The sequence below is a fragment of the Seriola lalandi genome, unplaced genomic scaffold (assembly GCF_002814215.2).
Source record: "Seriola lalandi dorsalis isolate HSWRI2012SDOR001 ecotype SW California unplaced genomic scaffold, Sedor1 jcf7180002054722, whole genome shotgun sequence".
In the NCBI taxonomy this organism is placed as follows: domain Eukaryota; kingdom Metazoa; phylum Chordata; class Actinopteri; order Carangiformes; family Carangidae; genus Seriola; species Seriola lalandi.
In genome coordinates, this window is record NW_019525275.1 from 405,435 (window position 1) to 430,434 (window position 25,000).

The 25,000-nt window shown below is 44.7% G+C and overlaps 3 protein-coding genes across 11 annotated transcripts in view; 2 read left to right on the forward strand and 1 right to left on the reverse strand.

Annotated features, from left to right (window-relative positions):
- The window catches only part of palm1a (paralemmin 1a), an 11,370-nt gene extending 7,829 nt beyond the window's left edge, over positions 1 to 3,541 (forward strand). The window contains exons 1-6 of one of the 9 annotated variants that reach the window (XM_087178753.1): positions 60 to 173; positions 475 to 496; positions 572 to 640; positions 1,236 to 1,310; positions 1,973 to 2,104; positions 2,554 to 3,541. In XM_087178753.1, coding sequence (XP_087034879.1) covers positions 75 to 173; positions 475 to 496; positions 572 to 640; positions 1,236 to 1,310; positions 1,973 to 2,104; positions 2,554 to 3,158 — 1,002 coding nt within the window. In that variant the 5' untranslated portion in view covers positions 60 to 74 and the 3' untranslated portion in view covers positions 3,159 to 3,541. Of the gene's footprint in view, positions 1 to 59; positions 174 to 474; positions 497 to 571; positions 641 to 1,235; positions 1,311 to 1,972; positions 2,105 to 2,553 lie in introns of those variants that run through there. The other 8 variants (XM_087178754.1, XM_023424147.1, XM_023424148.1 and 5 more) reach the window with 8 other exon arrangements.
- Positions 3,542 to 7,551: 4,010 nt separating this feature from the next.
- Positions 7,552 to 14,824, forward strand: misp (mitotic spindle positioning). The gene is made up of 5 exons (XM_087178750.1): positions 7,552 to 7,695; positions 10,179 to 12,213; positions 13,608 to 13,834; positions 14,010 to 14,048; positions 14,521 to 14,824. Exons 2-5 carry the CDS (start codon positions 10,299 to 10,301, stop codon positions 14,623 to 14,625), a joined length of 2,286 nt encoding a protein of 761 aa, XP_087034876.1. The 5' UTR covers positions 7,552 to 7,695; positions 10,179 to 10,298; the 3' UTR covers positions 14,626 to 14,824.
- A 2,240-nt stretch (positions 14,825 to 17,064) lies between these two features.
- Positions 17,065 to 25,000, reverse strand: part of plppr3b (phospholipid phosphatase related 3b) — a 9,689-nt gene continuing 1,753 nt past the window's right edge. Inside the window, exons 3-8 of the mRNA XM_023424256.2 lie at positions 24,822 to 25,000; positions 24,586 to 24,712; positions 24,256 to 24,451; positions 23,766 to 23,823; positions 23,232 to 23,405; positions 17,065 to 21,449 (exon numbers count right to left, since the gene is read on the reverse strand). The exon at positions 24,822 to 25,000 is cut by the window's right edge and continues 7 nt beyond it. Coding sequence (XP_023280024.1) covers positions 20,052 to 21,449; positions 23,232 to 23,405; positions 23,766 to 23,823; positions 24,256 to 24,451; positions 24,586 to 24,712; positions 24,822 to 25,000 — 2,132 coding nt within the window. The 3' untranslated portion in view covers positions 17,065 to 20,051. The remainder of the gene's footprint in view (positions 21,450 to 23,231; positions 23,406 to 23,765; positions 23,824 to 24,255; positions 24,452 to 24,585; positions 24,713 to 24,821) is intronic.

Here is a 25,000-nt window from a genome sequence, read left to right on the forward strand (position 1 = left end):
AAAATTTGTGGGCAGCTCAGGTCTGTCTGTCTGTGTGTGTGTGTGTGTGTGTGTGTGTGTGTGTGTGTGTGTGTATGTGTGTGTGTGCGTGTGTGTGTGTGTGTTGCAGGTTGGAGCGGGAGTTAGTCAGTCTGGAGACTGGATCTGTGTGTCAGACTATTACACATACCACAGTGAGTACACACACTTAAATACACACACAAAGTTTTTGTTGGATTAGTTTACGTCAGATTACATTAGTCAGATTACATTAGTCAGATTACATTAGTCAGATTACATTAGTCAGATTACATTAGTCAGATTACAGTTCAGTTGGACGGTGCAGCCTGTAGGGGGCTCTAGACTTTACATTGTCAATCTCATGTATTTTGGATGTAGTTTTAGTTTCAGGTTTTATGTTTCTGTCTCTGTTTCCTGCTGATCTATAGTGACTTTTGTTTTGAAGTTGAATTTCCTCTGTCTTTTTCTCTCCAGGTGTCATCAGGATCAGATAAAGGTAAACCTCTTCTTCTCTGTCTGTTTTTGTGCCATTTTCCACAAACTGTTTCTCTCACTGTGTCTCTCTGATCAGCTGTAGAGATCAAAGGTCACAGCAGCCGTGAGCAGGAAAGAACTGCACTGTCAGGTCAGGTAGTCCAAGGTGAGACTGCAGGACTCTGCTGGACTCTTTTCTATAACTGTGATCAGATTACAGTAACCATATTACTGTTATCATAGTAGTAGGCAGATTACAATAATTACATAGTCATGTTGCAGTAGTCAGATTACAGTAATCAGTTTGTTGTGATCAGATTACAGTAGTCGGACTAGAATAAGCAGAATTACAGTAGTTTCATTACAATGACAGAATTTTGATTATGGTTGTTCGATTACTTTAAGGATCAAAATAAAAGATTCAGTAGTCCAGTTACAGTAGTCTCGTTGCTCTAGTCAGATTACAGTAATGAAATTAGTTATAATACTATAGTAATCAGAGTACAGAGCTCAGCTTCTACCGGACTCAACAGATTTAAGTAATCAGATTACACTAGTCTCATTAGAGTAATCAGATCAGTGATCAGACTACAATAATCCGATTTTTATTATTAGTCAAGTCTCATGAGATTACTGTAGTCATATTACTGTGTAATCAGATTACATGAATCATATTACAGTGTGATGAGTGTTGTGATGACCTCATCTTCTGAGCTTCAGGCTTTACTCTGTCTCTGTGCCTGCCTCCTTTTTCTCATGAGCCTTTCCAGAGGTTAAGGTTCACAAAAGTCCTCGAATGAACAAACCAAGAGAAGCGGCGGAGGAGATGAAGAGAGGTGAGTCAGAGAGGAGAAGAGAGGTAGAATATGGTGACGGGTCCAGGTCCAGGTCTGAGCAGGCTCAGACTCTCAGTCTCAGTTGATGCAGTGTTCAGCTTCAGTGGTTGTTACCTGTCATTAATAAACATGTCGCCATCTTTCTTTTCTTTACTCATCATTAACTCGTCTGTTCTGTCCACTGAGTGACAGCTGAACTCCCCCCCAGGACAAGACTGTGGTCCAGCTTTAGTTCAGTATCTTAGTGTCTGTTTGTTCTCTGATGTCTCACAGACATCAGGGTGTCAGGTCACAGGTCAGAGGTCAGATGTTAACAGCATCAGTGGCGTTTTCCTCTGAACATCCCTCAAGGTTTCAATATTCAGATGATTCAATATCTCACCAATAATCATAATAAAAGAGATTTTTCTTTCCTCTCTCATGAATCATGTGACCTGTTTATAAAGGTCAGGGGTTATAGGTAAAAGGTCAGAGTACATAGGTGTACACAGGTGAAAGGAAAAGGTGACAGCAGGAAGAGTTCAGGTTTGTGTTTTCTACATTTAACATCTGTCTAACATCTGTCTGTCTGTCTGTCTAACATCTGTCTGTTTATTGTCTCATGTTGTGTCTTTGTGTGTTGTTGTGTTGTTGTTGACACCCCCCCCCTCCCCCGCCCACAGCGATGTACTCGGTGGAGATTAAAGTAGAGCGGGACAGACTGACGGGGGAAACCCGGGTCCTGTCCACAAACACCACACTTCCTGTTGACCTCTCTCACCAAGGGGTCAAAGTTTACGAGGATGAGCAGAAAGGTGACGACAGCAAGTAAAAACAAACAAACAAACAAACAGAACTGGCTTTACGAGAAGTTACCTGTTGTTACTGTGGAGGGAAAGTTTCAGAAAATTTCTTGTCTTTTTTCTACTGAGGCTCATATGAACAGAGAAACAGTGAAGTGTTCACACAGTGACTTCTCTTAAAGTGAAACCTTACTCAGCATGAGACCTGCATGACCCCTCCCCCCCCTCCTCTTCCTCCTCACATGATTGACCATGACCTGTCAGGTGACTGTCAGGTGACCGCAGTCATCAGAGACCTACAGGAAGAGGGAGACAGGTGACTGAACCATGTTCTCGTCTCTGTGACCTCTGGTGGTTTAACTTGTCATCATAGCTGCTGGCTGTGATCAAATCAGCTGTGAACTGTAACAGCCAGGTGTCCTGATCCGGACTCTGTTCCTGATCTTGTTTCTGTCTCTCAGTGGTCCATGAGATGAACGGTGAGGACGGCATTCACCTGCTCAGCTCCTCTGAGGTCGAAGAGCTCATCCATAAAGCCGATGAAGCTTCGATGATGTCACAGACTGTTGCCACCGTTACCTCGCTCCCCACCGTGGAGGTCCAAGAGGAGGCGATGCCCGAGTCGCCGCCGTCCAAGCCAGCACGGGTCGCAGGGGAGATCACGGGGCTGGAGGCCAAACCTGGTGGCGAGCCTAGTGTGGCTAAGGCCAGCGCTGAGAACCCGGTCACCATGGTTTTCATGGGATACCAGAGCGTGGAGGACGAGGCAGAGACCAAGAAGGTGCTGGGGCTGCAGGGGACGGTGACGGCCGAGCTCGTGCTCATCGACGACGCCAACGGCAAAACATCACCGGAAGGAGGCGGGAAGGAGGAGGCCAGCAGCACAGCCCAGACAGCAGCACTGCCCCCCCCCGCCTCCCCTGACCCGCCACCAACCACCAAACCTCCGGTAGCGATACCAGCGAGTAACGGGGAGACAGCGGGGGAGGTGGCGGGGGAGGTGGAAAGAGGAGCAGTGGAAGTAAAGAAGGAGAAGCAGCTGTGTAAGTGCTGCAGCATCATGTGACCTGCAGAGGCGCTGCTTGATGACATTATAAAGTCATATAAAGATAAAGACGGAGACTTTCCAGGACAAAAAAAATACACAAACTAAACTCCACCCACTGCTCTAAGCCACGCCTCTAACAACATGACATCATCTCCTGTTCCCTGTCGCTTCATTCTCATCTGCTTTAATGAAGCCTTTTTACTTTTGTACTCATGTTTCCAGTGGTGATGCACCTGATTAGCATTAGCATAGCATTAGCTTTATCATTAGCAGTCCTGAGAGTTGTATCATTAACCTGCTCTCTGTTGAAGCTCCGTCATATAAACCATTAACTGTAGAGATGTTCATGTTTCTCTTGGTTTTATAACAGAAAATAAAGTGACAGACGGTGAAGAACAACAGTCTGAGTTTGTTTACAAACATCACAAAACAACATCACATGACCTCTATGACATCATCCCCACCAGTCTGGAGCAGATGTTTCAGTATGGACCAGATGTTTCAGTCTGGAGCAGATATTTTAGTCTGGACCAGCTGTTTCAGTCTGGACAAGATGTTTTAGTCCTAGACTAGATGTTTTAGTCTGGACCAGATGTTTCAGTATGGAACAGATGTTTCAGTCTGGACAAGATGTTTCAGTCTGGATAAAGATATTTTAGTCTGGACCAGATGTTTTAGTCTAGACCAGATTTTTTAGTCCTAGACTAGATGTTTTAGTCTGGACCATATGTTTCAGTATGGACCAGATGTTTCAGTATGGACCAGATGTTTCAGTCTGGACAAGATGTTTCGGTCTGAAAAAGATATTTTAGTCTGGACCAGATGTTTCAGTATGGAACAGATGTTTTAGCCCGGACCAGATGTTTCAGTCTGGAAAAGAGATTTTAGTCTGGACCAGATGTTTCAGTATGGACCAGATGTTTTAGTCTGGACTAGATGTTTCAGTATGGAGCAGATGTTTCGGTGTGGACCAGATGTTTTAGTCTGGACTAGATGTTTTAGTCTAGACCATATGTTTCAGTCTGGTTCAGATGTTCTCAGTGATGTGTTTCAGCTCCAGTTGCTGACATCTGACTCACATTGTCACACAGACACACATCAGCTTTAAACAGCTTCATGTACTTCATTAACAGATCTGAACTGATCTGCTGATGGAAGGTCGCCATGGTGACGACACAACAAAGATGGCCAACTGAAGTAGCAGAAAAAAGACACAGCTGGTCTGATGGTGCTGATGTTAAACTCAGCTGCTTCATCAATAATGTTGATCAGAAGCTGAAGTGAGAACCTGATCCATCTCCTGATCCAGTTCCTGGTCCAGCTCAACTGAGTGGTCCTGGTGGCACGAGGACTGTTCTGTTAGCTCTGCAGTGTGCTGCTGTCATTGTGTTCATACTGGTTCAACTGATTGAGCTGGTAGTTTTTGTGATTTATTTCATGAACTTTATTCACCATTAAAAACTTGCACGTATTGAAGTCGTTAACAAGAGAAGCATTAAACTGATGGTTGTTCGTTAGTGATTCCTTCAGCTCAGTCACATGATCCGATGTCAGCTGCTGTCAAACCTCCGGTCTCTGTGGTCCTGGTCTGATGGACTCACCTGTCAGGTGACCTCAGCTTCATTCTTCTTCTCTCCAGGTCTCACTGCGCGTCACTCTTAGCCGCCCTGTAGCAGCTTCCTGCCATTACAAGCATGTCAGCGCTGAAGGTAATCCTTAAGGTACAGTGGGGACACCTGTGATTACCGTGGTAACATCAGTTGTGTGTGTTACAGTGCAGCCAAACAAACTCAGGTTGTTTTAATAAAGTTGATCAACTGCTGTCACCTCTGACCTCAATGACAAACGCCTTAGTTTCCTGTGACTGCTTCACAATAAAAGCCTCTGTTTTTGTCCAGTTGAAGTTTTAATCTGAAGCAGCAGCAGGGAATCTTCTGTTAGCATTAGCAGTGAGTTAAGCCAATGACCATCATGATCATCAACTAGATCAGCAATTACCAGAGAAACATGTTTCATACAGCTGGTAAAAATTTTAAATAAAAATAAATAAAAAACAAATAAAGAAAGAAACAATAAATAAGTAATTGGATAAATAACACAAATAAATAGATAATATGAATAATAAATAAATGCCAAAATATTGATTTCTAAATCATCAAATCTGTGACATATGATACAAACAAAATCATATGTCATTTAAAGTTCAGTTTTGTTTGTTGTAATGAAGAAAATTGATATTGTCAGATTAAGATTTGATGAGTCAGACGTCACAGTGTTGAACCAGCTGCACGACGATGGACAGAGACCTGAGGCCTGATTCAGTCACATGACGAACACAAACTGGATGTCAGGCTGCAGGAGAATCTTTTATTGAACATGAAAATAACATGGGTCTGTGACCTTTGACCGTTTCATGTCCACCACAGACGGACCCTCAGGTCCTGGGTGGTTCAAAAAGACCCCATCAGGTTTCTGCCTGTCCCCTCACAAATTAATTCACTTCCTGGTTTTGTTGAACTTTCTATTACTTGATGAAGTTCAACAGAGTCTGTCCCTGCAGGACTGGTCTCTGACCTGCCCACATCTGCCCGGGACCCACCACAGCAGGTAAAACCACCAGAATGACTCCATGACTCTAAAGGTGTTAATGATGTTAAATGAACCTGTGATTTAAAAACAGAAGTAGTCAACAAATAATAAATAAAAACAAATAAATAAATAAAAACAGACAAACATCCAGATCACAGAAACCTGCAGAGTCCAAGATCAGGTTTCTGTCTGTGCTGTGTGATGGAATCAGTGTCATCGTGCCCACCTCCTGTTTTTATTGCCTCTGGCTGGGATGTCGAGCAGACTGTTCCTGTTGTCATGGTAACCAGCTGACTGAAGGTCAGTGTCGCCTCCTGCAGGAAACAACAGCAACTGACAGGTCTGTTGATTTGATTGTGTGTGTGTGAGTGTGTGAGTGCGTGTGTGTGTGTGTGTGTGTGTGTGTGTGTGTGTGTGTGTGTGTGTGTGTGTGTGTGTGTGTGTGTGCTGAGCAGTAGAATATTTCAGGAATGCTGCTGACCAACAGAAACACACACACACAATGACTGACCACACCCACCACACACACACACACACACACACACACACACACACACACAAACACACACACACACAGACTCTCATTCTGAGTGGATCAGTCCTCCATCAGCTGGCCGAGTTGAACCTGCAGGTGAGTCCATGTTCACTTTGTTTCTGTTTGTTCTTACCTGTGTGACATCATCATGACATCACTTACCTGTGTGTCTCTGATCAGTTGATTAGATTGATTGATGAATCAGTTTGAGGAAGTTATGATAAATCTAAAGTGTATGTTAACCCCGCCCACCTCCAACATTCAGATGATGTGATTATTCGTTGCTGACCCTCCCACAGTGATTGACAGCTGTGCTCCTACTGTAACAGGAGTAAACAACTGTTTGTAAATATGTTTATTCTTGTTTGTTTCTGAGTTGTGATGAAAATGAAAATCTGCCAACGCAGCAAGAAGGTCACAGGTCACAGGTCACTGCAGAAAATTAAACTTTACTTGAGTGAATGTAGTTCTACCTCTCTGTCTCTCTCAGGCCTGATGGTGATTGGTTCCTGCTGGCTGAGGGTCTGACATCATCATCATCATCATCATCATCATCATCATTTTCCAGTAGGAACCAGTCAGATTCAGCTGAGAGCAGTGGAGGTCAGGATGTTCAGGTATACTCCTCCATGGCAGGTTCTCTGTCAGAGTCTGGACCAGGAGACCAAGGTGAGACAAACAGACAAACGCACAAAATGAACAAACGCACAAAATGGACAAACAAACAAAACAAGCAACAAACAAAATGAACAAAAAAAACCAAACTAAAATAAAACAAACAATAAAACCAAATGAACACAAAAAAACATACAGAACTAAAAAACAAACAAAAAAACAAAATGAACAAGCAAACAAAATAAAACAAAACAAAACAAAGAAAACAAACAAACAAAACAAAAAATCAAACAAAGAAAAGAAAACAATGAAACAAACAGACAAACTGTTTCATCCAGCTGATAGAAGTTATTAAAGTGAATGAATGAAGTCCTGATCACAGAGAAGTGACACTGAGATGTTATAATATACAGGGATATAATATTTAACATAATGTATATAGAGGTTTTTCGGGGTTTCCCTCTTTGACTGAGCCAGCTTACTTCCTGTTGTATGAGCAGCAGAGGGCAGCAGCTGACAAAACTAAACCACGGACCAGGACCTGAACTTAAACTGCTGGAAGTCACATTTTAGCCTGAGACAGGTGAGAATCAAACGTCAGAGATCTGCAGCGTCTGTGGATACTCCAGGACCACAGCACAGACCCAGAACCTGGGCTCAGGTGTGTGTGTGTGTGTGTGTGTGTGTGTGTGTGTGTGTGTGTGTCAGGGGGCGGGGTCTGTGTGTGGTGGGCTGGGCCTCAGATGGGATGAAAGACAGTGAACTTTGTCAGTTGGAATTCAGGCTGTTTGTGCTGCTGCCGCAGGAAAAGGAAAGGTAAGGAAATCCGCTTTAATATTATTATATTATTATTATTATATTAAAAACAAAATGTAACTTTGATATCAGCAGCGGTTAAAGGTGAAGTGGCAGTTTGTTCATGTGTTTAACAGTGTTTATATTTTAATGATCAAACTGCTGCATCAGAACAAACTGCTACAAACAAACAAACAAACAAACAAACAAAGTACTAAATATTTTAACTTTAACACTTTAAATGTCTCTGTGTAAAACATGAAGCTGCTGGCGCCCCCTGCAGGCTGCACAGTTCACACATACTGACATCTCACTGTACAGTCTGTGTCACAGGTTAAAGTCCTGCTCTGAAAAGAAATAAAAGTACTGACTGCAGAGAGAAACCTGTTAATGAGTGAACCAAAATTACATTGACTGATCATCTCCATGACGACGAATCAGCTGATGATGATTTGTTTTTTTTATAGATGATGGGTAGAACTGGTTTCAGTTCACTTCTACTTGTTTCTACTGTTTTTTCGTCTTTTACAAACGAACAAGTCACATGTGAAACTGTGACTGACTGACTGAGTGACTGACTGTTTTCATTGTTTTATTTTCAGTGTTCATTTTGATCCCGACTCTGACCTCTGACCTCCTGTCTGTCCGCTACTTTTCTTGTTAAAGCAGTAGGAACTGGAGGTTTAGTCTGTAACTGTGTGTGTGTGTGTGTGTGTGTGTGTGTGTTATCAGCAGACTGACAGAGTGACTGCAGTTTATCAGACTGAGACAGACTGAAGTAAAACGACTGAGGAAAACCTGCCTCAGAAACATGTGACTGTGTCCACACCTACACCCAGTGTGTGTGTGTGTGTGTGTGTGTGTGTGTGTGTGTGTGTGTGTGTGTGTGTGTGTGTGTGTGTGTGTGTGTGTGTGTCTGTGGTGTGTGAAATATAATTGACTGTCTCGAGACACGGAAACTGATCAGGGCCTATATTCACAAAGCATTTTCATCTTACCACTAAGCGTTCTCCTAAGTCACACTCAAAGTTTTTAACTAAAGGTTTTTAACTAAAGGTTTTCTCTTCAGTCCTCTTCACAAAGCTGCTGAGACCCACTTTTAGTAAGGAGAAGCGAAAACTCCTAAGCTAAGAGTGAGACTCTGTTGTTATAGCTGACGTCAATTTTCATGGACGAGCTCCCTTGTAGGAACCACGGCGATTGGTTGATGAAAGACTGTCTGTGCCTGTGAAAACATCCTGCAGAAATACTAAAAACAACACGGAGGAAAAAAAGGATACAAATGAAATAATAATGGATCCGGGGTTGTTTACTAAAGAAGTGCATTCTCCAAAATGCATCTGCATGATGAGGTTTATGTCAACCCGGGAGAATTAAATTTGACTATAAAAACTTACATTCAATTCTCTCAATGGAAAAAAAAACAAAAAAACCTAGACTGCCTAACTAAACGTAACTGGCAGCCTGGTCCAGGCTGTGAGTTGAGGTGTGAGAAGGTTGGTTGGAGATGTTATTTAATCCCTCACAAACTCCACAATGATCATTATTCCCTCATGATTGAGTGGTATCTTTTAAGCGATTCAGCATTGTGTAAGGAACACTGTAATGTGGAATGACTTAAGATGCTTTGTGAATAATGACCCTGATCAGTATAAAAGTGAAAGAAGGTTCAAACTCGTTTCAGCTTGGTTTAATGTTTGTGTGTAACATGGGTAGTTAGTTAATGTTATGGTTAGTTAATGTAATAGTTAATGTAGAACCACACTGGAGGCTACAGTTTTATATGTGTTTGTGTTTGACCTCATTCTGAATCATGTTTTATCATCAGGTTGAAAATCTTTTGACCTTCAATCAACAAAAGAATAAACTGACCAACTGACCTGATGATTGAATGATTTCAAAATTTTCAGCTGTTGATTAATTAGTCTGAACTCAGCAGTTTGTAAACACTTCATAAGACACATCATAAAGACAGACGTGATTATAAACTGATTCCAGTGATGAAATACAGGTACATGTTTCACCTGTACAGTCACCTGATCTCCGTTTATGACACTGTAACTGTGTCATCACTGATCAGTCAGCTCTGATCAACTTTTTTGACATTCTTCACATTTACCTGAATTTATCTTATTTTCTCCAAAACATAAAAATCAATCATATATCCATCTACAGTCAGAAGTTACCTTCAGTCACACAGTCAGTGTGACAGTTGTAACCATAGAAACACAGCTGTTAATATCTGACAGCTTCTACAGGTTAAAGGAAGACATTCAATGTTTCAGGAATTCATTTTCTGTACAGAACCAAGGGACCATAGCCTGATGCTGCTGCTGTTTCCATAGTAACTGTAACCTGTCCTTGCTGCCATCTCCGTAGTAACACACCTGTTTCCATGGAATCCAACCTGAATTCTGTGTTGTTTCCATAAAAACTGACATCCTCTCAGCATCCACTTGTAACTGATTTGTTTCCATAGTAACATCCCTCTCCTGTTATTTCAGAGACTCTCAGCGGCTGATCGTCAGGATGTTCTAACACCGAGCTCCGTTCATCATCTTCCTCCATCAGAGCCACCATTTCCCGCTAATCTTACAGCTCCACCTCAAGCTCCACCTGCAGCCATGGACAGTACCCCAAGGAGGTGGGTGCTGAAACCCTTGTCTCCCCTGCTGCAACCGTCAGACCTGCGGACCATTGCTGGCCCCACCCGAAGTGACAACTCTGACAGGGATGATTCACTCTTCAGCTCAGACAGCATCTCCGTCACACGCAGCCATTCGTCAGTGGTCATCTCCTCACAGCAGGGCGAAGGGGCCCCGGATGTAGTGGTTCAGGTCCGGCAGGTTGCTGTGTCACAGGACAGAGGAAGCGTCAGCGACGAGTGGCATTTCAGTAGCAACAGTGACCCCAGCAGTCCCAGCAGCAGCTCTGGCTCTCACTGTGGCTTCTATTCCTTTGTGGAGGATCCAACGAGTCCTGAAGCCGAACTGAACGAAGCCTGGATGGTCTCACCACAGCGGCAGGCTCAGCTGGCCACCCTGAAGGAGGAGAAAGGATTCAAACTACAGACCTACAGCAGCAGCAGGAAGCCAGAGACCCTGTTCTCAGAGGTAGAGTCGCAGTATGAAGTGGAAACAAAGAATGGCATCAAAGTGGTCGGGGAGGAAGAGGAGAAGCAGCTCCGCAAAGAGATCATTCGCAGCCAAGCACCAAAGAAGAACCCAGTGTTCAAAGATCAGCTGTGTGTTCTGGAGAATTTAGATCTGAGCAGGTCTACAAACAAACTGATAGAAGGTTTCAGTGTGAGCTACAGTCCTGTCAGCTCCAGACCAGAACCTCCTCACCCTGCTGAACCTGGGACCATCGACAACGAGCAGATCAACTTCAGCACTGCCCGACAACAGTTCCTGAAGATGGAGCAGGACCGGTTGACTGCAATCCTCAACCCTCTGGGGTCCTCAAAAACACCCCTGAACACATCTCTTGAGCAAAATCCTGAAGTGTCCTCATCAAGGTTGGTGGAGACGTTCAAAGATACGACTGCGTTTAAACCATCAGAAGAGGGTGAGACAGACCTCGAGGGGAAAGTGATGGTGTGCCGGACTGAGGAGTGTCTGAGTAGACAGAGTAGTGTGTTTGATGACCTGGACTCCGGCTTGGAGGAGCTGATGGTGGAAGTGAGTGGTGGCTACACCAGTGACGAAGGCCTGAACAATGACAACACACAGCGAGACAACAGGAGTGAGTACGAGACCCCGATTGAACGGGAGATCCGGCTAGTTCAGGAACGCGAGGAGAACCTGCGGCGCTCTCGAGGACTGAGACATGACGACAGCAGGCTGGAGATGGTCGAGATCAAAACAAAACGTTTACAGTCACCGCTAACACCCATTAAAATAAAAGAAAAGACCCGGGTGAGCTTCATCCTCCAGCGACAGATCCAGAGGGAGAACCAGAGCAGAGAGGAACCTCAGCAGCAGGGTGGAAACCTTGGAACATACAACCAAGATCCTTCACAGCAGCTGGAGGACATAAAGTCTGACCAACAAGACAAAGACAGGAAGGCAGAGGAAAGACCTCCGTCTGAGTCCGGAGACACAGACCTCTCCCCCTCTCCCTGCTGTCCTCATCGACACCCTGAAGAAACCCAGTTGTCCATCAGTCAAATGAGTTCAGCTCCCTTCTCCAGTGCAAGGGAGTCAGGGGTGCAGGACTCAAGAGGTTTCCTCCAGGATCGGATTACTTCTTTATCCTCTCGCTCCTCCTCTCCCTCCTTCCCAACACTAACACTTGAGCGTGAAGCAACCTCAACCACACCTCGGTCCTGGAGGGAAAACCTGGAGTCTACCGGCCTGCAGTCCAGAGGACAAGGTGCTCCGGATTTCATTGAGAAGGAAATTGAGGAGGTCTTGAGACGGGAGCAGGAGCTGAGGGAGTCCAGGGAGAAAACCAGCCGGCAGCTTTTCTCACCAGCACCTCTGGTGGAACAGGCGACCAAGATGGCCATCAGTCAGTTCTACCCACCTGCAAATACAGGTATGTGATCACTATCAAGGCTGGATTACCAACCTGGGCAATTACCCCAGGACCCCAGACCTCCAGGAGCCCCAGAGCCCCAGGCTCGCTGTGTGTGTTTTGAGTTATTTGATTTGTTTCAGATTGTTTGGGACGAGTTGTGGTCCTGTCTCTACAAACATTTAGAGGAAACACCTTGAGCTGCAACCAGCCTCACACGGTCCATGTTTTAGTCACTGTGTCTTTTCATGGTGAAGTCAGTTTGATTCTGATTAAACCTGACCTCCTGATTGTTCTACATCTGGCTTAAAGAAAAAGGTTCAACATTTTTTCTCAAATGTTAAATTCAAATGCGCTCCTCTAAATCTCACTGATTCACTTGTTAGCTCAGGTTTGTTTCACAAGGAGGTCAGGAGGTCACTGCTCAAAGCCAGGAAATACTCAAACACACAACATGACGTTCAATATTCTCGCTTTTCATTGGTGTAGGTTTCTGCTTAGTCTCTCCACCGCTGCTAAACCACACAGTGATACTGTAGTGACTTTTGACCTTTGACATCAATTAAACCAGCTGTGATGATTCTGTCTCCGCAGCAGGTGTTAAATCTGTGCTGGTTGAATTTCAAAGAAAAGATGTGAAACCTACGGCAGCCTGGAAGGAAGGAGCTAAAACCTGAATAGACTCTGGTGTGTGTCACATATAAACTGAGACAATGAGTAACTCAGAGAGAACGACCAAAGTCTAGAAGCTTCAGGGGGCTGAGGAGTCTGACTGATGATTAACTGGAAGGTTTCGATTTGGAAACATGAAACCACTGAAGTAACTGATGTTTGTAGTTGTTGTAATTCTGAGCTTCGTTTCTCTTCTCAGAGTCACAGTCAGTTCTTGGTTTCTAGCAAAAGAATTTAACACTGTGTGTGTGTGTTAGCTGAATCTGGTCTCAGAGCCCTACATTACTGATTCAGACCTGATTCTCATTGGTCTATGGTCCTCTGGTCCTGGTCAAAGGAAACCATAAACAGCTCCACCTGCTGGACCAATCACTCTGATCTCAGTGACCTCTGACCTCTTTTAAAGAGACAGTGACCTAAGCTAGCTTTTTCCAGTCTTTATACAATGCTAACCTAGCTGTAACCCTGTTTCCAGTCTTTATGCTCAGCTAAACTAGCTGTTTCCCCCTGTTACCAGTCTTTATGCTAAGCCAGCTGTTTCCAGTCTTTATGCTAAGCTAAACTAGCTATATCCTCCTGTTTCCGGTCAGAGGTCAACGCTGCAGTCTAGCTGGCATCACATTGGGTCACTCATGATGTGACCCATGATGCCACTCATGACGTTACTCATGATGTCACTGATGATGTCACACACGACGTCACTCATGATGTCACTCATGTATCTTCCTCCTGTTGTGTTTCAGATAAAACGGTCAGTCTGTCCTCCTCCTCCCCTCGACCCTTTGTCCGTCTGCCCTCTATCTCCTTCATCACCGCTCAGCCCTGGACCACCTCACCTCCTCCCCCCTCCTCCTCCTCCTCCTCCCATGGAGTGGGAAGGTCAGCCCCGCCTCCTCTCAGAGGTCTCACAGAGACCCTGCTTCAGGACTTTGAGGACAGACGAGTCAAGCTGAAGCTGGACGAGAGTTCGGTGAGTCAATAACAAGGCTCTTATTTGAAGCTACCAGCTACTTCCTGCCTGCTCTTTGACCTTCTGTGCTCAGGTCTTCACCAAATTAAGAGCCTAGATAGAAAAGCATTGAGTCTGTCACCAGACCGGTGCAGAGTGTCTCAGACTGAACGTTTCCTCTTTGTTTTTGTGTCAGTACGCAGGAATCCAGCCAACTGACGACGTTAACAACGAGGTAGGACCGGTTCAACATTGATGCTTCTATGTCACAGTCCTGTCTGTGGGGTTCAGCATGCTAAGCTAAGCTAGCTATTTTCAGTTTTTATACAAGGCTCAACTAACTGTATCCTCCTGTTTCCAGTCTTTATCCTAAACTAATCACATCCTGACTGAACTGAACATCGTTTCAAACTTTGTGGAGAATGTGGCGCAACTTCATCAGTCTGTCTCTTGTTTCTTTCTCCTTGTCCCTTTGTCCCTCTGTCTCTCTGTGTCTGTCTCTTTGTCTCTCTGTGTTTTGTTTCTTTCTCCTTGTCTCTTTGTCCCTCTGTCTCTTTCTTTCTCTGTCTCTGTCTCATTGTCTCTCTGTGTCTTTGTCTCTTGTTTCTGTCCCTTTGTCTCTCTGTCTCTGTCTTGTTGTCTCCCTATCTCTTTGTCTCTGTGTCTCTTGTTTCTTTCTTCTTGTCTCTCTGTATCTTTGTGTTCAGGTGGTTGAGTCAACTCGAGTCATTCGACATAAAAACCAACGAGCTCTGCGATGGGAGGCTGGAGTGTTTGCCAACCAGGAGAACCAGCGAGACCAGCAGGACTAGATCCGGGTCCAGGTCCAGGACCCACAGGAGGACTTTAAATGGTTCTAAACTGGAACACTCCAACAGAATAGGTTGCTCTTGATTGGTCTTTGAAGACGACATCTCTTCTCCTCATCCAATCAGCTGCTGAGCACCATAGAGACAAACGATGAGATTAATGTAGACAAGATGAAATAAAGTTAAACTGTGTGAAGCAGAATTGTGTTCATGTGACGAGTGTTTTCATCATTAACAACCAGGATTGTGTGTAACTGTGTAACAGTGGAAAATAACAAGTAATATCAAATGTCATAACAGGTAATAACAAAGGTAATGACAGGTAATAACAGGTAAAAAAAAAATTAAATAATAAGAAAAGGGCAGGTAATAACAAGTCATGTCAGGATCCAGTTGAGGACCTGTCATAACAAACACATGATCTCTCTACAGATCTCTAAAATATATCTGTATCATATATGTAGATATTGCATATATGCATCATCTGGTCACATCTGAAATGTTCCTGGGGCATTGTGGAGGAATCTGTTGTTGTCCAATCAGATCCTTCAAAATGATATTATATATGCATTAATATGATACATATTATACTATGACATTTTATGACTTATAACATTTTTATGACGTATTATACTGTGACATTTTTATGACATATTATACTGTGATAATATGTCATAATGTACTATGACAATTTTATGACATATAACATTTTTATGATATTATATTATATATATATATATATTATACTGTGACATTTTTATGACACATTATATGCCTTTTTTTGATATATTATGACATTTATATGACATCATGACATTATTATGACAAATTATACTGTGATATTTTATGACATATATGTTTACTTTTTTTAAGACATGGAAACACACACGTGTAAAGCAGCCTGTTAAAGTGATAAATTACCACGCACACACACACACACATACACTTGTTCTCTCTTTCCTCTGGTCACCGTTGCCATGGCAACACTGCTGCTGAATCGCCTCCAGGAAATAAAGAACAGAGAGGGAGGGGGTGGGAGGTGTGTGTGTGTTTGGTGTTGTCTGTCTTTGTGAGGACATTTCGTCTGATCCTCATGTTGAGGGTTCAGATTGGTTTTATGATTCAGGTCAGAACCAGTTCAGGGTCAGGATACCACATGTGGTTTGTGTTTCAGGTGGAGTCAGATTGTTTTATGTCCATGAGGGTCCTCACAAGTATAGAAGTACACAGTGTATATGTCTGTAGGGATGCTCTTTGGCCAACAGGGGGCAATTTAGTAATCCTCTGCAAGGTAAAGTTTCACCACAGTAACTTAACTATTTGGAAATGATTTTATACTTTGATCAGTCAGACGTTACAATTGTGTCCTGGTAGACCAGCATGAATGGACCAGTACTGGTCCAGTACTGCACTGGACAAGTGGCGGAGACACACTCCACATCTCTGGTTTGATTCCAGCTCAGGAGCTTCCTGTTTCCCCTCCTTCTCTGTTTGCTTTGTCACTAACAGATACAGACAGTTAAGTAGCTGTTCCAGAGCTTTCAGTAATATCACACAGTCTTCACCTTTACCAATGATCCAGTTTTTATGACACAAAGTTACAAGCTCATTTATCATGTGATGACGTCACATTTCAACAGTTCACCTCATCTGTTCATTTTTGCATCAGGTGAGGAAACACGTGTGTGTGTGTGTGTGTGTGTTAGTGTGTGTGCGTACGTGCGTGTGTGTTGGAGCTCTTATTGTAGCATCAGCCATCAACACTGTTGCCATGGAAACTGAACAATGAGCCTGGAGGTGCAGTACACCGAGCTGTGGAGCTGCTCATCCTCTGCAGTCCTGGTTCTCCTTTAGATCCAACGCCTGGTTGAGTCCCGCTCCAGAGGTTTGCTCTCAGGGAATGCTGAGTGAAAAAAAACAGGCAGAAAGGGAAATCTCCTGCGGGCCTCCTGCCCCTGACATCGCACTGGTCCTTCATCCCTCAGCTCTAAGTGGTTGGTTAAAGTAGACGACCAAAACCTCCAGGAAGCTGAAATCAGAGAAAAACTGAGGGAAATGAAAGTGAGGTTTCTGTTCTTCAGATGTTCTCCTACAGAAACTGTGAGTTTGTGTGTGTTTATCTTGTACACATGAGACGATCACAGAAACTGACTTCTGTTAGAGAAGACCTGTAAACCAGAGATAAAATATATTACATAATAATATAATATAATATAATATAATATAATAATATATGATCAACCAGAGAATCATTATAAACACAAAGTTCTGACTTCAAGACCAGGACAACAACTGATGCATGAAATATCTTCATTGGATATTAATTTCAACCTATAATGATTAATGATCATGTTCGTAGTTTTAAGTGAATCTTCCTTCAGAATAAAACAAGATTCATTTCAAAACAAACAGATATAAAGTGAGGCCCAGAAACAACGTCAGTGAGTGAGTGATCAAGAACCAGTTTTAATGGTGGACTTTGATCCACAGATCATGCAGCATCTGTTTGACACATTTTAATCTTTATAGCAGCAGATTTTTATTTTGACATTTTACAGAATCATCATGTTTTTACATTCAATGGAAACTTGAGCCTTTTCAGCTGAGAATAAAAAGCAGGACGTCTGGTTTCAAATCAAACACATGCAACAACACAGACACATTAACAACGGGGACAACTCAGAACCGGCTCCTCAGGATCTCGTACAGAGACACTCTGTGACTCAGACACTTCATCACTTTACTACAGCGCAATAACACATGTTGTCATCTCTGTCATATTCAACAATATCACAACTTTATTTTTACACTTTTTCAACTCACGACATCATGAACGAGCCAATTCTTGTTTTGTTTGTTACGGATGCTGAAAAAATTTAAAGACAAAGATTTTGTAAATGCGAGATAGAACTTGTATTCACCAGTTAATAACCACATTCTTAACCAGTTAACAACCAAGTGATGACCAGATAATGACCAGTTAACCACTAGTTAACAACCAGGTGATGACCAGTTGACAATCAGTTATTAACCACTTAATGACATTTAACAACCAGTTAATAACCAGTTAATGACGAGTTAACCACCAGTTAACAACCAGCTAATGACCAGTGAGCTACAGTTAATGACCAGTTAACTACAGTTAATAACCAATTAATGACCAGTTAACAACCTGTTAATGATCAGTTAACAACCAGTTAATTACCAGTTAATGACCTGCTAATGACCAGGGAATAAAATGTAAATAACCAGTTACTGACTGTTAGTAACTGGTAGATGACCAGTTTATAACCATTTATTAACAAGTCAGATAACCAGTTAGCATGTTACTGACCAGTTAATAACAAGTTAACAACCAGTTAATAACCCTAACCCATGAGGTACGAGGTTTGACCTCTGACCTGAATCACAGAGTGAAGCTGTAACTCTGAAGATCATTATATAAATATCTCTTATTGTCCGTTCTTAATAAATACACACATTCACACACAACAACAATATGAACAGGCTCGACCAATCAGAGAGCAGCACACTAACAAGCCAACATGCTGAAAATCACTATAGCAACCGAGCCATCACAACAGAAAGGCAACAACACACTCGTCCAGGTAATATACAATCAGTGTAAGACCTCCACATGGCTGCCGCGCAGTAACACAACACGACGGCCACGGTGTCCACGACGACCACAGTGTCCACGACAACCACAGCAGCCGCTCAAGCAGTCATCGTGGTCGGTCGGTGGTCGTGTGAGCGCTGAGGAAACAGGAGCTTCACTGCAGATTTCATGTTTCTTGCATGTTTGTGCTTCAGGAATGAATCTTTAAAATCGTCTCTGTGCTCTTTGACTTCAGATTATTCACAGAATGAGATACCATGGAAACTGTCTAGTTTCCTGCTCAGAGGCTCAACACTGTGGACGGTCTCCTCACTGAAGACAGATAAAGTCTGGTCTGGATCAGACTGTGGTTCTGGTCTGGTTCATACATCTGATTGGATACAGGAAGTGACTGAATCTAATGGAGGGAGAATAACTGACAGTGGATCAGCTGATCATCAGACCACAGATGATGACACTAATGAACCGTATCTACCTCCACACTGTGTCATCATCAGGGCTCTGCTCGTGGTCACATGAAAACTTGAGAACCCAGCAGCAGGTCTTGTCTGCAGACAGGTCCTAAAGAGGTTCTAAAGGTCCTGAGACATCCAGCTACAGTAAAGAAGTAAAGAAGGTTTTCCACCACATTGTGCTGGTGGTTAAGTCCCATACCTTCAAACAAAGACCTCTATATTGTGTCAACAAAAACTCTGAGAACTCTAAAGTAGTCGATCAGGTTCTACAGTGAACATGTCCTCCCTCACATCCAGAGACCTGGAGGAGGAGCTCAGAGAAACTGTTCAGATAAACTACAATTATTCTAGTCATTTGTTCACCGTTAATAAAGAGTCAGTCACTGTCAGAACAATCTAGAACCTCCAGCTGCTACTGGTCAGATTTAAACCTAGAACATGAGATAAGTTTGTTTCTACAAGTGAAACAGAGTCAGGACATCTTCACTTTTCTGCATTGCGTCGAGTTAGGAATCTGTGGAAGTCCCCCTTGGTCAATACCCTGCCCCCGTCACATCAGGGGTCCCCCAAAACCCATCATCATCATCATCAGCTAGAATCAGAATCAGTTTATATTTCTACTCTGATGGCACCAGACCCTCCCTCCACTGTCACTCATCAGCCTTCAGGACGTCCAACACAACAGAAGACACCATACTCCAGAGGGTGGTGACATGGCCCTGTCGCCTGACGGCTGATCCACTGTCCATCTACTGAGGACACAACCTTCAAATCTATCATCCAATCACTTTATTCCACCTGAGGAACTTCTCCTGACTCCACCTCTAACTTCATCATGTGTTACATCTCGTCTGGATACTGGAGAAAGTCCTAATGGGACCAATAGGACCCTGGACTGGTTCAATATGTCCACAACTCTGCTGCCAGACCTCAACCCCACTCTGGAGCAACACCTCCACACTACATCTCCATGTCTGATTTTCAGACTCCACCTCTTTCTTGACTGTAGTTCTTGCTCTTTTTCTGAGTTGTGTCCTTGTACCATGTGACATGTGTTAAAACGGAGAATAGCATTATTATGATAATAAATCTAACTGTGCCACTCCCTGGTGGACTATTGGACAAACAGGACTGCAGAGTCCTGGACTTTGTTAGATCCAGTTCCGTCTGCAGTGTTAAGCCTCTGAGGATCCGGTCTGACCTGCCTGGATGGAAACCTTCAGTTCTTACAGCTCCTTCCTTCCATCACCTTTAGCCCATGAGATGCATAGTGACATGGTCCTCACTGCTGTCCAGGTTCTGTGCTGTTAGTGACCAGTTTTAAAATAAGGCTTTTGTTTTGAAAAGCTAAAAGACTAATCCTTGAACCTACGTCCCTGCAGACTCTTATAGTAGTTCTCCTGTTCAGTCTGGTTACGAATTTCTCGATCCAACAGAACTAGAGCGGTCTTGCGTCTCATGGCCATCTCCCTGCGCTTAGAGTCCACTGTCACCTCCACCTGGGGGTGAGGTGGGGGCAGGGCCAGGTCAGGGTCGATGGTGGCGCACGGCGATGCGGATCTGTGAGGCCGGAAGCTGCTGCCGCGGGCGGCCGAGTCTCCTCGGTTCAGGCTGTTGAGGTCGTAGGTGTCTTGTGGGTCGCCCCCATTGGACGCCCCCACCCACTCCCATGGGTTACTGTTACCTGCAAGGGAAGAGGTCTGAGGGGGGGGCAGGGGTTGCACAACGGGATGATGGGGAGCGTGGGCGTCCACCGTTATGATACCTGAGCCCTCCCTCTGCTGCTCAGAGGGGGGGCGGTAGTAAGGTGAGTCAGCAGTGGAGGAGGTGCCAGAGCAGGTCGAGGTGGTCTCAGAGGACTTCTCCCCAGAGGAGGAGGATGGGAGGAGGCCCTGCTGCTTTGACATGGCGATGACCTGCATGAGTCGCGGCTGGTTGGCGGCACCACGGGTTGAACCCTCCCCACTTGTCTTCTCCCGGATGGCAAGCCACTTGGCCCGGGTCAGGGCACTCTTTGGGGACACTGGAGGGGGTCCTGCTTCGGGGATCTGTGGTGGTCTAGGAGTTGCCACAGCTTTGGCGCCCCCTGGAGGCAGAGTGGGGTTGTGACTACAGGCTGTCCTCCCAGACTGCACTGCAGGTTGGTAGAGAGGGGCCTGAGACCCCCCGTCATCAGTCCCCACAGAGCCCACCTCAGAGCCGTCATCACTGGCTTCGCGTTCTGCCTCGTCCCGGAGGCTCAGGCCTCTCATCTCCATAGACTTCTGCTTCCACTCTGACACCAGCTGCTGTGACCGCATCGGGTCCATGGGAACCTGCACGGCCTTCAGTCGCCGCTGCACCGGTTGGACTGGCTGGACCGGCTGAACCGGATCCTCTGGTCCCTCATTGGCCCCCAGCACCCCATTAACGTTCATGCTGGCCCTCGGCAATGTGTTACTGAAGGTCAGCATGGTCTCCTTTCCCATGGGACTGCGAGGAGCCAGCAGCTCCACGTCAACGCTGGCCCTCTTCAGGCTCCCCATAGAGGTCTTCTCCCGCTGCAGGGGCCCCAGGCCCTCCAGCCGGTCCATGGGGGCCGGAGCTGCTGCTATCTCATCATTACTCTCCGAGGCAGAGGCAGGGCCCTTGTTGTAGACGGACTCGTGTCCTCGCTCCGTCAGCGCTCGAAGAGGGTCTTCTTTTGGAGGCGGGGGAGGCGGGGCCAGTGTGATGTCATCAGAGGACTTGAAGTTTGCCACGGCATGAAACGCCTGGAGGGCGAAAATAAAAAACAGGTCAGAGTGTTTGAAGGAGGAAGTCTGACTGTAAACCACCAGGTTCTGAACCCAGTCCAAGTTTTAGGTCCTCAGACCAGCTGCAGGGTCATTTCACAGAATACACACAACAATTGTTCTTTCGGTTGATTTAGTTTTCACTTTAATTAAACAGACTCAGTAACGGGCCGTCACAGTTGGTTGAGCAGGCGCCCCATGTGTAGAGGCCACAGTCCTCGCTGCAGTCGGCCCCGGTTCGAATCCTGCATCGGACGGCCTTTCGCTGCATGTCATTCCCCCTCTCTGCCTCCCCATTTCCTGTCTCTCTACTGTGCTATCAATAAAGGCATAAAAAGCCCCCAAAAAATAAAAAACAAAAAAATAAACAGACTCAGTAATAATGACTCGTTTACATGTTACGGAAACTCTGTTCTGGTCTTTGACTTGTTCATGTTTTTCTTCTTCTTCAGTTTCTGCTGCTTTGAGCAGAACAGAGGGAACCAGCGGACTGTTCCACCTTGTCTGCTTTTCCTTTCAATCTCTGATAATTATTGATCCAGTTGATCACTGACAGAGAGAGAAACTACTTTACAACAACCTTATAACTTCCCGTCATCCTCGGGTCAAATTTTTTATTTTATTATTTTTTTAGGGTTTTTTTTGGGCATTTTGAGCCTTTATTCAGGTAGTGAAGTGAGAGACAGACAGGAGAGTCAGGGAGAGAGAGAGAGGATGACATGGAGGCCAGGTCTAAGCCCGTGTGGTACGCACTCTCCCGTCCCATCCGCAGATTGGAATTTGACTGGTTCTCAAATATTCTTATATCAGAAATGTTTTTCTTTCACATAATTGCCTGAAAACAACATGGATGCTTCCTTACCACACTTTCTGCAAATGTAACCAAGGATCACCATTTTCATTGAATTTTTGGTGTTTTATTCAAATTGATAGCATCAGTGGTCTTCAATCTACTACAATGGGGCAATAGGTCACTCTATCGCAATGGTTTCAAAACAGTGTCCTGTCTAACCCATGACATATATCGGCCCGTGATAACCCATTAACATATGTTCGTCTGAATGTAACTATAGTAAAAAAAAAAAAAATCGAAATTTCAGCTCAAAAATGAGGTCTATTTTTATGTAAATCAGGTTTATTGACCATAAAATTCCAAAAGAAAGTGTAAATGTCTCGGTGATGAGCTCGAAAGAAGTTTATTGAAAAGGTGTAATGCAATTATTCTGTTATATTTTTATACTATGTTTTATAAACAGTCGAACAGATCGGGTCAATTTTGACCCGTGAAGACAAAAGGTGCACGGTCGACAGGAAGACGATACAAAAGGTTAAATGTTTTACAGACAGAAAAGTTCAACAACACTGAAGTCAAACATTAGAACTGAGGAGGGAGAGAGACCTGGACCTGTGGCCTTTGACCTGTGACCTACAACCTGTTAATATAAAGAAGCAGAGCAGTGAGGTCAGCCATGTCTGACAGGTCAGCTGTTCCAAAGTGGCCAGTCCTCCAACCTGAACCTGCCTCAGATACCACCTGTAGGAACATGTGACTTCTGTGACTCCTGAGTTCAAACATGTTGGTCAAATAAAGATCAGACTCTCCATCACTCTCCTGTTTCACAGGCGTCACGACAACACACAGAGATGTCCATGACAACAGCTGGAGCATTTGATCAGCAGCACTGAGGACGTGATTGTGTGTGTTACCTGACATGAGCGACAGCAGGTGTGTGTGTTGTGATGAGAAACCTCACGTCTCACCAGGTAGGCAGCGATGAAGGCTCCGATGAGGAAGCCCACGTAGACGTCGATGGGATGGCTGCGATGCTGAGTGATCTGAGTCAGACCCGTCAATGCCGCCGCAATGGCGAATGCAAACACGAGCACGGGTTTCAGCAGCTTGGTGCTGTCTGAGATGGTTGAGTTAAAATACATCTGAAAGGAAACAGTAGATTATTACACTGACAAACACCTTTACCTGTCTGTGTCACAGAATGGACATGATGCAGCACATCAGCTTCATTCATTCAAACAATTCATTAATAACAATCATCATTATCAAATCATCATTAATAAATCTTCATTACTAAATCATCATCAAATCATCATTATTAAATAATCATTATTAATTCTTTATTATTAAATCTTCATTATAATCAAAACATCATTACTATCGAATCATGCATATTAAATCATTATTAAATCTTTAATGATCAAATCTTTTCCTTTTCAATCAAACAGAAAAACACTGGATCTCATACACAGTTAATTCACATATAAAACAGTCGTACTCACAGAAACATAAACTGCAGCGAAAGCCGAGAGAGTCGCATGTTGAGAGGGAAATGTCTTCCTGTCAGGACAGAAGGAGACAGACAATCAGACAGACAGACAGACAGAGAGACAGTCAGTCAGACAGAGAGACAGAGAGACAGAGAGAGCAGACAGACAGAGAGACAGACAGACAGAGAGACAGACAGACAGACAGACAGAGAGACAGTCAGTCAGACAGACAGACAGAGAGACAGAGAGACAGACAGAAAGACAGTCAGTCAGACAGAGAGACAGAGAGACAGAGAGAGAGACAGACAGAGAGACAAACAGACAGACAGTCAGACAGACAGACAGACAGAGAGACAGTCAGTCAGACAGACAGACAGAGAGACAGACAGAAAGACAGTCAGTCAGACAGAGAGACAGAGAGAGAGACAGACAGAGAGACAAACAGACAGACAGTCAGACAGTCATAGAGGTAGACAGTCAGAGAGACAGGCAGTCAGCTGACCTTGCGGCCATGATGGCGTTCTGGTCATGTCCTGAGCAGATGTCTTTGGTGATGTACGGGTTTTTGTCACATGACACTCCGGCCTGGGTGTAGTTGGGTTTACAGACGGTGAGGAAGAAGGGGGCGTGGTAACCTGTCGACAGCTGGATGATGTCAGTGACCAGAGCCGTTGCACACAGACCGAACACATGCACACCTGGAGAGCGAGAGACAGGTGAACAAAACCAGCAACACTTGGAGATGGTGCAGACATAGTGGGCAGAGCTGTGGTGGGCGGAGCTGAGGTTGGTGTAGGTGTAGTGGGCGGAGCTGTGCTGGGCGGAGCCATACCTACGAAACGAACCGTCCTCCTCAGGAAGGAGTTGAAGTTGCAGCCTCCGGCGTTGATGCTTCCTTCAGGTCTGCGGAGCTTCAGTCTGGACTGCAGGCAGTAGATCAGACCTTCAACCAGCATGATCTGATACACAAAACAAACGCACCTCAGGACCTGCAGCAGACCTGTGATCCCCCAGACCCGGTCTGGGATCTGATAGGTCTCTGTGTGGCTGAAAGCGGTGACGTGTTACCGAGGCGGCGGGTCCAGCGAAGGCGAGGCTGAGCAGCATCAGCAGAGGGATGAGCTCGTCTCCTCCGTCCACGTACGGCATGCTGAGCTCCCGATCGTGGCAGCGGAACCCGACCTGAGCCGGCTGCACCACGTCTGTAAGCTCCAGGAAGTACAGAGACACCATAGAAGAAGCCACAA